The sequence below is a fragment of the Leptonychotes weddellii genome, chromosome 4, assembly GCF_054177405.1.
Source record: "Leptonychotes weddellii isolate Sample4059 chromosome 4, ASM5417740v2, whole genome shotgun sequence".
NCBI classification, from domain to species: Eukaryota; Metazoa; Chordata; class Mammalia; order Carnivora; family Phocidae; genus Leptonychotes; species Leptonychotes weddellii.
In genome coordinates this window covers 100837545-100851183 of record NC_138372.1, presented here as the reverse complement: position 1 = coordinate 100851183, position 13639 = coordinate 100837545, and the positions used below count along the sequence as shown (strand labels likewise).

Sequence of the window (13639 nt, the reverse complement as noted above, 5' to 3'; positions counted from 1 at the left end):
GTTTTCCAGAGTGGCTGCACCAGCTTGCATTCCCACCAACAGCATAGGAGGGTTCCCCTTTCTCCGCATCCCCGCCAACATCTGTCGTTTCCTGACTTGTAAATTCTAGCCATTCTGATTGGTGTGAGGTTTCAGAGCCATTCTTAAGTGGTGACCAGCAGCCTATTTTCAGATTGCACTCAGATGCTGAGCCAACTCACTTATAAATCAAGTTCATTCCTTTTCTTCCTTTGTATCTGATATTCAGGTTCATCAGTGGCAGCTGGGGGTGAGGTACTGCCACCATAGTGGTGGATGTCATAGAGGCCTATTCATTCATCTTGCTTGTTTCCTCTAGACTTGCTTCAGCCTAATACTGGACCTTTCATCTTATGATGGATTACTTCTAGGCATGCTTGACATCATAACTTGGTAGATCTAACAGAAACCAGTTCATGATGGCCAGCTCTGGTTTCAAGGTCAGGGATTCTATTTCTGCTAGAGCTGTTTTTCAAGTAATTTATAACTCTTTGCTGCAATATCATGGTCTTACTCCAGAAGACTGTGGATCTGTGTTGTGATTCTTCCATTAGATATTGCCATAAACTCCATAAGTATCATTTTCTTTTACCACAGGTACCTCTAAACATACCATAGGCTCTATTGGGTTTTATGTCCAACCAGCAAGGCTATCTCAAGGTAGCCTGGATCAGCTCTGCAGCCCTTTCAAAGCTTTCCAACCCCCTTGTCACTCAGTGCATGGTTCCAAATAATATTCCCACATGTGGAATATGCTGTCCCCCAAACCTAAAGAGGCTAATCTGGCATTGTGCTTCTGTCTAAGTGTAGAAAGTGTGAGATGCAATAATTTGTCCTTAATTATAAATGGGAACATACAGAATGCTCCAGTCCACTGAGCCCCTAAAAACTTCACTGATGTGGTGTGCCCCTGAATCTTTGTTGGTTTATCTTACACCCTCTGGAACATAGATGTCTTGCCAAAACTCCAGAATACTTGCTGCTTCTGATTATCTGTTCTTGTTAATATAATGTCATCAACATAATTTACCAATGTGATATTTTGTGGGATGTCTGGATTACTCAGGCTGCATTATAATCAAGGGCAGCAAAATGTGCAGTCTTCAGCAAGACTTTACATCTACACTCTTTTCCTTATCATTGGAATACTGGCTGGTCTTGGTTCTGCTCTCTGATAGAGATGGGAAAGAACATATTTGCCATGTCAATGACTTCAAAATACATATTTGCATCTGTCTTAATCTGCTAAAACAAAGATTCCATACTTTGGTCTAGCTGCTGTGGTTAGAACTATTATTTGTTTGAGTTTGTGATAGTCTGCTATTAATCACCAGAAACATTCTTATTAGGGTCTGCAATGGTAAATTTAATGGAAAAATTATAGGAACCACTGACATTCATCCTCTAAGTTTAAGGATGGCACTAATCTTTACTATTCCTTCTAGAAAATAAGATTTTGGATTTACTATTTTGGTGATGGGAAGGAAGAAGTTTTACAGGATTCCACTTATGGTTATCACTTTATTAGCCAAGGAGCCAATATTTATTTCTGCATTTCTCTGGAGCTGAAAGAGCCTGAACACCTCTTCATTTGTGTATCTGATCTTTTGTAAGTGCCTGCCCACTTTTTAAATTGATTGTCATTTTCTTATTTATTTGCAAGAATTCTTTATATATTCTGTATGTACCTTTTTTTTAAAATAAAGACGAACTGCAAATACCTTCTCCTATTCGGTGGCTTACTTTTTCTACTGTCTTGTTAGTCTTCTAAATCTATAATTCTTCCGGAATTGTTTGTTGTATATACTATAAGGTAGACGTCAAAACTTTTTTTTTTCAGATAGATACCTAGTTGACTCAGTGACATTCATTGAAGAAACAACCCTTTTCTCAATGACACCATTGTCAAAAATTGACCGTATATGTGTGAGCCTATTTCTGGACCCAATGGCTGGAACATCTATTCTGTTTCATTGGTCTATTTGTTTATGCTTGCACCATAGCACCCTATGTCAAGTACTATAGGTTTGTGATAAACTTTGACATTAAAAACTATAAGTCTTTCAACTCTGTTATTTTCTTCAAGATGGTTTATGCTGTTCTTAGTTCTTTTCATTTTCATACAAATTTTAGAATTAAGTTGTTAATTTTGAAAAAATTATTCTTGGAATTTTGTTTGAGATTGCGTTGAATCTAACAAATTTGGGGAGAACTGAAATCTTGCAATACTGAATCTTTTATTCCATGCACATCTTATATTTCTCTATTTAGTTCTTTAATTTTCTTTAAATTTTTTGTATAAATTTTATGCATCTTTTGTTAGGTTTATTCCTAAGCATTTTATATTTCTGTGCATTATAAATGTTTTTTTTCCTAATTTTTTATTGATGGTTTATAGAAGTTCAAATAATTTTAAATGACATCATTATATTTGCTTCCTTCTTTTAATATTTTATCTGTAGAATCTTTTGAATTTCCCTTAAATAAAATCATGTCTCTGAAAATAATAATAGTTTAATTTTTTTTTCTTTTTCAATCATTATACCTTTGTTTTTTTCTGCCAATCATCTTAATTCAAATTCATACTTCTTGGTTCCTTTCCACAAGTCTCTGGTATTCTTCCTAATTAAAAGAAATCTGTAGGAATACCCACTATGAATATTCCACAGAAATGGAGCATATAAATAATTTCCTTAGGCTCAGGGATACATAACTTTCATTGCTTTTTCTATTTTATTCTTTGGGGGTGTGTGCTCAGAGTATATCTATACTGAACCTGCATTTTTTATTTTGTTGCATGTCTTTTTATAACTTGCATTGAGAATTTATTACTGTGGAAAATAAACTGAAACTGTAGAGCCCAGTATTTATTGGACAGATTTTGGGGATTCATAGTTCCCTAATTTGTTGTATTCTTTTTTGAAATCTGAAAGGTCAATGACCTTGACTTCTAAACATACTTCCAGCATTGAGTCTATCATTAATGTTAGCTAATTGTTGTTTTTCTCAATCATTGTTTTGAGTAAAATTTCAGCCATATGTTGTCATCAAAGGGAATACCATTTTCAAATTAGAATCTGAGTTTCTAAATGAAAGCATTTCTCAATTATGTAACCAAAAATTTCTCTCAAGTAAAAATACAGATCTTTAAAGATATTTTAATAAAATCAAAACCACAGATATGAAATATGGTGTTTAAAGGTATTTGGTGCATTGATAAAGTTCCCTCGAGGACTCTGGATGTTTAAAGCAACAGTTTGATTGAATAGAACAATAAATGCAGGGCTGAGTGTATTTTTTCTCTTTCTTTCTCATCTACTAGAAAAATATAGATAATAGAGCTCATTTATTTCCTTAACATTTCAGAGCTCCACAGATGGGAAAACACAACCCAGTGGAAATTATTTCTGGCAACCTTGAGAAGATATGTTAGCATTTTGTGGCATTTCTTTCAGTGACATGTAAAGCATGGCTTTCCCTCACTGCAGTGTCACAGTGAAGTGTCACAATAAAGCCAAAATAGTGTGCCCTTAGGGAAAACTAGGGAAAGGGACCATTTTCCATGCACACACAAAGGGTAATATTTATTATAAAGCCTTTCATTTTAGCTCCAAATGCTTCCTGGGCCATGGCAATGGAGAAATGCACAGAATGTGAGATTTAAAGCAAATGTTATGTATAAATCTCATGTAACTTATGTAAATATAAATACTATGTAAAAAATTAGAATGCATTTATGGACATACAAGCATGCATAAATCTGTACAGTGTGCTAGGGAGAGAGTTTGTGATGTTGCATTGTGGCAGCATTAGCCTGGTGTTGATGGAGTCCAAGGAGCACTGAACCGGGAGTCAGAACAGTTCTATCTTGACCTATTTTAGTCACTACAAGGACAGATGTTATCTTCTCTATCCACAACATATGATATAGAAATTATTACCCGTATTTGAGGGATAAGGAATTTGGTTTTCAAAAAAATTCAATTATTTTTCTCAGATTACACAGATAATATTCCTTAAGAAACTTTATACACAGTATCAAATACAATTTTTAAGCTAAATTTGTACTTTTGATAAAACCTTACATATCCCCTTCATCCTTGCACAGTTCTTATTTGGACCTAAACACTGAACTTGATTTTTACTACCATTAAGTGTCATCTCATTAGGTACACACTGCTACTCCAGACTATGGACATTTGGGGGGTCTTAATTACATTTGCAACATGATTCCATTGCTGCAACTCAGTATTATCTCTAGATCTGATGAGTGTCCTATTTATCTGCTCCTCAATCATTGGGCAAAGCGCTGTGATAGGCAGCTCCTTTCCAGTTAGAGAGGTGGCTGGTTGATCCAGGTATTCACTCAGTTGTCAAATGCGTGTGGAAATTAACCAAATTAATTGTTATAATTTGGTAAACGTAGGAAAGAGCATGAGCTTTGGGGTCCAGCAGCCTGGGATTCAAATATCAGCCCCACTGATTACCAGATACATGATTTTGAGAATGATACTTGTCTTTATAAGTAAATTTGGATAACAGTATTAACAAGAATAAGTTATGGGTAGTAAATGTTCAGCCTCATTTGTCAAGCATCAAAGAAAGAAATTTTCTTTTTTTTTTTTTTAAAGATTTTATTTATTTATTTGACAGAGAGAGACAGCGAGAGAGGGAACACAAGCAGGGGGAGTGGGAGAGGGAGAAGCAGGGAGCCCGATGCGGGGCTCGATCCCAGGACCCTGGGATCATGACCTGAGCCGAAGGCAGACGCTTAACGACTGAGCCACCCAGGCGCCCCAAAGAAAGAAATTTTCTGACAGACCAGTTCTTTTTAACTAGTTGCCACCCAGATCTTATTGATCAATGTTTTCTGGTACTGACAAATCTTTGTTTTGATAAACTTTCTTGGTCTCTTTCCCAGAACCAATGGTATGCTTAAATTGGTTTTTAGAATCCACTTTTCTTCCCTGCTTTAATATCTGAATGATATTTGCCAGGAACCACTCTTCTTGGTTTGAGGTAATAGTTTAGTGGTCTTATATATTTTCTGAGCATCTTTGATGCAAGTTCACTTGATTCTGGAGACTTTAACTAGTTTGGAGAAGTTCTTAATCTCACCTCACATACCTAGGGAATGTCTCCTTTTTGATATGTTTCTCTGTCCCTCTTCCTTCTGAGGTCAGTCTCCTTGACAAAGAAGACTAGTGCTAAGGGTAGTTCTGGTTCTTTATGCCTACTCCTATTATATCATAACCACATGTTGTAGGCTTTTCCGTGACAAACCAGCAGATGTAGGTTTCCACTTTCGACAGTCTCCATATAAAGGCAGGTTTTTGCTCCCATAGTCATCTGGTTGTATTCTCTTTTGCTCCATCTTCTGTACAGGGTCACTTTAAATTTGGGCTCATGAGAGATTTTGCAAAGGGAAATTAATTTGTTTGGGAACTTCACTGTTCTCTTCATCAGGATAATTTTTTGAGAGATTTGTAACCCTCTTGGATTATCTTTCCTTCCAGAGTCTTTTGTTTTTCCTAGAAGGAATAGCGCCCCTTTTTTCTTCCCCTCTGAAGTTTTTTTAATCTACTGTTCTAAGTTCAAGAATTCATATACAACTATAATCATATTTTATGAATGGGCCACCATCTTTGCATTGATATTCTTGAGAGAACAATTTAAGACTTTTGTTTATTTGATAATATTATTGAGTATTCAATCATTTTTTTTGTGATGGAGTAAGTAATATCTCAAATACTCTGAGTCTAAGATTCTCTATTCTGGATCTTTGCTTCTAAATCTCTTGCATTTTTCTTCAAAGGGCATTTAATAAATATCTCTCACAGATTCACTGTGGGCTAAACCCTCTGGTTTTTCTGGATCTTGCCAAAAGAATGTTTGTCTTAACTTCAGCACATAGAGTGATCTGCATTAATTCTGAGTGAGCTATATGTAGGAAATCTGTTTTGAAAGGGCCGCCCTCAGGAGCATTTCCAAATAAAATCATGAGGACAGGAGTAAAGATAAACTGTTGTCCATTTTTGTGAAATCCAATCTTATTTCTCCTCCTTTTATTTGTTTGTTCTGTGTGCCAAATGGGTGAGAATCAGAAGGCAGAATGCCAGGTAACATCTTTTCACCTTTTTTTTTTTTTAAATGTGTGTGTGTGTGTGTGTGTGTGTGTGTGTGTGACTGGAGATGGGTTGACAGAATGTTCCTAGCTTGCCCCTCCTTTTATGCTTTTCTCTTTCAGGTCAAAGCTTGGGATGTGGCATCTCAAGTTTGGTGCGTAACTGCGGCAGAGATAAGCAATTTGGGTAGCAAACAACTATTTGAAAAACCTTGTGATTTATCCATACTGGACATGTTTTTTTGTGTCTGGTGGTATATTTTTCACATTAGCTGTTTCTTAGGATTAGCAAACCAGTGCAAATCTTGTTTCATCCCTTCCTGGATATTTAATGTAGTGCCAAGCAAAGCACAGATTAACATATGCTTACTCAAGATTAAAGATGATTTTTTTTTTTTAAACTCTTCTGATAAGCAGTAAAATGGAATCCTCACAGTTAGTAGATTCAATGGACAGGCTGTTTTCATTAGTGCCAACAACTAACCCTAAACCCTTAGTCCCAGGTTCCACAGGCTTTGGGTTATACTTCATGGGAATCAAATGGCAAGTAGCAGTAAAGTCTTTCTCCATGTTCTTAATTTGCCTCAATCACTACAGCACTGCATATGATTGCTCCATGGCAAAGAAGAGGAAAGCTGCAGAGCAGGCTTTGGGCGTCCCAGTCAACAAGAGAAAATCCCTGCTAATGAAGCCCCGACACTACAGCCCAAACCTGGATTGCAGAGAAGAATGTGACGACAGGACTGAAGTGGAAGAGGAAGATGGCCTCCAGGAAGCCAGCGATCGCACTGCCACAGGTAGGCAAGCGGGAACAGCCCAGACTTTATCTCCTCCCTGGCTCCAAAGCCTGTCTTAACTGATGTAGAACATATAGTCTGTGTGACTATAGAAGCAAATTCCCATTTGAAAGCAAAACCAAACATTTATTTCACTCAGCATCCGTTTACTGAGAGCTGATTTTTTATCAGTAACGGCGGAGAGTCTAAATAGAAGTCAGAGAGATTTCTTGCCTGAGTCCATTTTCAAAAGCACAGAATTGGAGTGTGCCTCTTTTTGAGGAAAATAAAACCTACTAAGCCTTAAAGAGCACCTTGACTCCTTAACAGGACAGATGTCTATCCCTGAAAGAACCCTTGAAAATAAAAGGACATAGTTAACCTTAAGGTATCTAAGATATGACATATATAAATAAAGCATTTACTTTGTTGTTTTATAAACATACAGAATATAATTTCCCCCCCAAATATAATAGGTATTAACAACACAGACTAATGCAGGTGACTTGTGACCTTAATCTTTTCACCATTTTTTTTTTTAAAGATTTTATTTATTTATTTGAGAGAGAGAATGAGATAGAGAGCATGAGAGGGGGGAGGGTCAGAGGGAGAAGCAGGCACCCTGCCGAGCAGGGAGCCCGATGTGGGACTCGATCCCGGGACTCCAGGATCATGACCTGAGCCGAAGGCAGTCGCTTAACCAACTGAGCCACCCAGGCGCCCTCTTTTCACCATTTTTAAAATAAATACTTACAGCAACGGACTTAGCAGAAGGGACCAAAAGTTGACAGCCTAGATCCTTCATTAGGAAAATAATGTGTTATAGAAAATGTATCACTGTGCCCATTAGTTCTGAAATAATTTTCAGTTACCTTTAGGCACACATTATATTTCATGAATTCAATTCTTCACTCACTCACCAAATGCTGTTTGCATGCTAAGTGATAGATATTTACTATTTTGAAATTTTAGCATGTGTTTCTCCCCAGTTCACAGTTACTCCTATTAGGTTCATGGTAGTCACAGTGCCTCCAGGAGTTGGACCATCACCAACCACTTTGTGCTTGAGGCTGAAATTGAAGGACATGCAAAATATCTCAAAAATTTATGAAAAAAATAAATGGAAATCAAAAGCTTGAGTGATTAGAAAATGAAATGAGGTGTACATATAGTCTATGAAATAAATTTTTTCTGAATGTGACTTTTTAAGGAATCAAAATATACAAAATATGATGTTATTTGAAAAGAAGTATGTATTATACAAACCAAAGGCAAAGGGCTCTTAGATCATAAATATCGATTATAGACAGAATTACAGTAATAATGAGAGGGATTACTGGAAAAGATGTAAAAGCATACTGACCAACTGAACACAAGTGTCAGGGCACAACCATCAGATCTTCAGTAATCTTGGCTTGCAAGTAGTTTGAGATTCTGTAGTGAAAACAAAGTTGTATGCTGATTTGACAGTGTTTAAGCAAATGTCCTGGCTTCTCTGTATTTAGCATATGGCTTAAAGCCTCATCGCTCATCTGTAAATTATAATCATCCTTGACTCATTTTGTTTCTTTGAGTTGGTCAGTTTTTGTTGATTTATGAAAATTGTAGGTTGAATCTAGTATTAGGTAAGGTCCTTGAATCAATGTGGTTAGACTTGAGGTATAATTCATCTAGTTGACATTAATTCACCGAGTATTTTTTTAAATGGGCATCTTTTACACCAACCCTTTCTTGTAAGTGCCATGAGGACAAGGACTGTATCTGCCCACTGACTTCCTGCCTTTTATGTTAGTTGTGTGATCATCATGGATGCTTAATATCCACCAAGAAAATATTCTGTCAAAATGTACTCAGTGAAACATTCAGTTATCAAGCACTGATGGACATCTATTTGCAGGTTCACAAATGTTTTCCATTTTTATATTTAGCACCGGAAGCACTACTAATAATGAATATGCTGACGTTATAGTGGTGGTGGCCATTATTTTTGAATTCTTAATATATTCCAGGTGCATAAATTATATATCACTTAATCCACCTACAATGACATGAGATATGCATGATTATGGTCCCAATTTTACAGATGAGATCATTGAAGACCAAAGAGATTTAATGCTTAAGGTAATGCAGCTTGTAGGTGTTGAAAAGAAGATAATTAGGACACAATTGAAGGATAAGCAAAATAATTATTTCCCAGCTAACCGTGCTCCATAATCCAATCCTCCCGTGCTCTGACTACCTTCTGAAAGTAGATAGAGCAGTGTTATAAACATCCAATCACAAAGTCACATTTCCAGAAATGACAAGTCACAGATGATCCTATCCCCAGTTGAAAGACTAAGTTGTCTTCAGTCCTCTGAGCAAGTTACCCACCACTCCCCCCAAAAGGAAAGAGAACTGAGTTAGTGCCTAACTCATAATACGGGTTTTTCACCTGTCGTCTCATTTACTCCGGGTACCCCGAGGTCTTTACCTTGCAGGAATGTGCCCAATTATGCCTTCAGCAGGTGGTCCAGATGATGAAGGGGACAGTGCTTAGGAAGGCTAAGGTCCTGAGCTTGAATCCATTTAATGGCAAACGATGTCTCATACCCTCAGCTGGCTGTCTTTCAAAGAGCGGCAGGTAGGCATTAATGGTGATAGAAGAGAATGTGGACAAAACCGTACAGATACACCTTCACTGGGGCAGACAGAAGACGAGCTTGCAAAGTACTACCAGGAGGTAGGACAACTACCAGGAGGTTTCCCAATGCAGACTAGGAAAAAAAGGGTAACCTAGAAGTGAGATTAGCCACGTGTGTGGAGTCCCTCCTCAGTTTCTAAGCTCACATTCATGACTCAGGGAAATCTATCACAATTGTAGGAGCTCTAGGAGCTGAGATGATCATTTTAACAAATCTTAACTCTCAACACAATGCAAATAAGGGATAAACCACTCTGATTTTAGAACTTTGAAAGATAAATTCAGTTTTCTAGGGCTTTTATTCCCAGAGAGATTTACATATTCAAGAGACCTGGAAAACTAATTTATCTATACAAGTAACTTTGATAGTTCCAGAAACAGAACTAAAATCCAATTATAATAAAATACAGTTATATTAAAGGAGTCAAACTCCAAATTTGTGATTTTCAGAGTAATTTTTAAAGTTGATTTGGGACAGAACCGCTGACGCATAATGTGAGAATCATTAGCATATGCTTTCTAGGATTACCAGACCCCTTGGAGTAGAGATTTGGTTTCAAGCAAATAAACAAATGTGAACTTTTTCATATCAGGCAAAAACATTTATTTTTTTTTTACTCCATGTCACAGAAGTTGTCATCCAGCTCTGGCCCCTCCTCCTGCCTCACACTTTGAAATCCTTTCAGGAGGAGAAAGGGGTGTGCTAGGTAAACATCCAACCCTCTGAATGTCCCCCCCCCGCCCCCGCCCCGGGGAGTGTGCCCAAGGAATTTTCTGTCCTACACTTTTGTACTGAGAAAGCTGAGGCATGGTTACTTGTTAATTTTTGTCTTGTTATTGCTGTTGATTCATTTTTACATATTTTATTTATAATTTAGGAGTCACTGTTTTTTGATTGAAAGTCAGCTGACAATTGTATTTTAGTATCTTCCTATAAATTTACCCTTGAAAGTACCCAAACTTGGGAAAGTAATGGACTATTAGTATTCTGAACAGTTTCTCCTAAGGGTTGCTTAGGATGTAAACATTAGTCGAGACATATGACCTACCTGGGCTATGGGATTTGGGGTAGCTTGTTGCAGAGGGATGACCCTGTGTCAGCCCCCCACCCCCACCCCCGCCGCTACTGGCTAGCTGTGTGATCTTAAGCAAGCCCCTGGCCCCTTAGAAAATCATTTCCCTTCTGTAAAATGGAGCAGAAAGTCCCTTTCTTGTCATTACTGTAAAGATTAAATGCAATAAAGAACTGAACACCATGCCAGGAACATAACAGTTTATTGTCCTAGGATGTCACTGGATCATCCTCATTTAAAAGATGAGGACCCAGGATTCAGGAAACACAGGCCTGCCCCAAGGTCACACAGGCAGGTGGTGCTGGGCCAGCAGTTCGGCCCCAGTCTCTGGACCTCAAACCCGCTGCGGTTTCCCCTCCACGTTGTGCACTGTGCGTTGAAGCTCCAGTTTCTGAAGGCAGTTGATGAGCAGTTAGTTCTATAGCATGTGTGGCCCGGGTGGTAAACTGGCCGAACCTCCTTCACACTGTGGACTGTGCCCTCTCTCAGGGATCAGTTTCACGACTTATTCTAAACAGAACACAAGCCCCACCTCATTTATGTGGAGGGTCCCATGTATCGCCTGCCATTACTATCCTCTGAACTTGTATCTGGGGAAGGGAGAAGACAGACATCATTTACTTAACACCTGCTGTGTGGCATCTGCTTTGCGTGGGCTCCTGTGTCAACTCCACAGCGTGCCTCACTGTGTAAATGAGGACACAGGGTTCAGAAAGGTCAAGGATGCCTTTGGGGGTTGCACGGACTTGAGCATGCAAGCCCAGAAGCAAAACGAGGTTAGTTGTTTCAATGACCAAGGTACAAAATGAACCACCAGGCCACCCATGAAAAGAAAAACACACTAGTGTAAACACGTAGGCAGCCCATTACAAAGCTAAGAGAAACAAGAACCTCATCACGGATCTGTCAGGTTCAAAAGCTAACTCGACTTTTTTTTTTCTTCTAATGACAGCGAAAGCCAGAGAGGCGTGTGTATTATGGAAAGTTGGTTTGCAGATTTGCGGAACATCCCTGGAAACCACCGCGTACAATGCACGTAGGCACCTCTATCGGCAGGACTCCTCTCTTTCTGAAGAATAATTAATAAATATTTTCTTTTAGCATATAACAAACAGTTGAACCAAACAATTATGTAAACTGGAAATGACCCAAAATGCTAGCAGTTGGCAGCAGCACAGTGAAACGCATTGTCGTGCACATGTGCGTTTTTGTCACTCCCGCCTCTCTGGTGATCTGCACTTAATAGGAATATTTTAAACTATGTAGCTAAGCAACAGAGGTAATTGTTGCTTTCTAGAGCTTTTGTTAGCACTCTAACACAGCCCAAATATGCATAATTAGGTATAATGTCTATAAATCATTATTGTACACATGTGGGTAGTTAAGTGGAGTGAGAGAATAGTTCAATGAATTGAGCATATTCACTGAAAATGCTTTTTATTTGTTTTCTGTAGTTCATAATACTTTAAAATTATCATAACCCTTTACACTTTCTCCTAATAGCCAACCATGATATTGAGAAAAACTTCATTTGCATTTTAGACTATGTTTAATATATTATTTAAACCTGGAATTCCTCTGATATGAATTCCGAAGGGAATAGACCATCCTATCACATATGATGTGCTTGTTTATCCAGCCTCTTTTCTAGGAAGTAAAATGTTAAATTTTTCAGTTTATGTTGAATAGATCCCAACAAAAGACTGCACCCTATAATCAGCATTATTTAAAGGGGCTAGTGTTGTGACTAAATTCTTCCCTTCATCCAAAAATGCTTTTAGTTACTATGGCAATATTTACTTGATCCTGGCAGCCCAGTGTTGATTTAGGGAGATAATTGCCAGAAAGGAAGATGATGGAGATGTATTTTTGAGTGTCCTTGTCAGAGACAATGTTTATAAAAAATTAAATGAGACCAAAAAAGGCACATTGTCTCCTGCACAGACACCCTCTCCTGCAGCTATCACACAGGATGGCTGTCCTTTTCTTCCCTCCAAAGATGTTTATTAACACACTTGGTGTCTTTCACAGTCTTTAAGGGGGCTTATTATTTTGTGTTGCCCATCCCCCACTTTGCCTTCAGAGACGCAGAAATGGTCCTGCTTCTTTTTTTTTTCTTCTTCTTCTTTTTTTTTTTTGTCTTAGTGAATATAAGGGGACCATTCCTGGGTTGTCTGGCGCTTTTCACAGCCACATGTATGCTGGGGGGCACCTGGGTGGCTCAGTTGGTTAAGCCACATGTATGCTGGGTGTCATGCTCCCCAGACCACTGTGCTTGCTAAACCAGGGCTGCTGGGTCACTAGCAGATCTGCATCCTGAATTGCACCCTTAATTGGTGTGTTTGCATTGGGACAGGCTTGAGTAGGCTATCATTATATATATATATATATATATATATATATACACACACACACATACACACACCCACATACATGTGTGTATATATATGCATATACATGTATATATATACATATATACATATACATATGACTATACCCACACACATACTGTCACTGCAGCTGGACCACTCCAAGAGTGAAGCGGATAACACTGACAACTGGGCTGGGACAGATCCAGTGGACTGTCCTGGACAGACTGGCACGTGGAGACCTGTTCTTAGTCCCAAGGTTCTTTGACTGTTAAGACTCCAGTCGGCCCGCTACTGAAAACTATTAGTTAATGTTCTACATACTCCAACCATCTCCACCTCTCGTCTCATTGCCTTCTTACACAAATGCATGCAAGTACCAGGCCAGAAAATGTGTCACTATTTTACATATTTGATCATGCTGGAGAGCCTGGGTGGCTCAGTCGGTTAAGCTTCCAACTTTCTGATTTCAGCGCAGGTCATGATCTCAGGGTTGTGAGATCGAGCCCTGTGGTGGGCCCTGTGCTCAGCACAGAGTCTGCTGGAAATTCTCTCCCTCTGCTCTCAATCTCTCTCTCTTTCAGTCTCTCTCTTTC

The 13639-nt window shown here is 38.4% G+C and overlaps 1 protein-coding gene across 3 annotated transcripts in view; it reads left to right on the top strand.

Moving 5' to 3' along the window:
* ST18 (ST18 C2H2C-type zinc finger transcription factor) overlaps positions 1-13639 on the top strand; it is a 113733-nt gene that overhangs the window by 35813 nt on the left and 64281 nt on the right. For 2 of the 3 annotated variants that reach the window (XM_031020787.2, XM_081815998.1), the window contains exon 5: positions 6740-6939. In XM_031020787.2, the coding sequence (XP_030876647.1) occupies positions 6740-6939 (200 nt within the window). Of the gene's footprint in view, positions 1-6739; positions 6940-11626; positions 11711-13639 lie in introns of all 3 variants that reach the window. The other variant, XM_081815997.1, reaches the window with a different exon arrangement.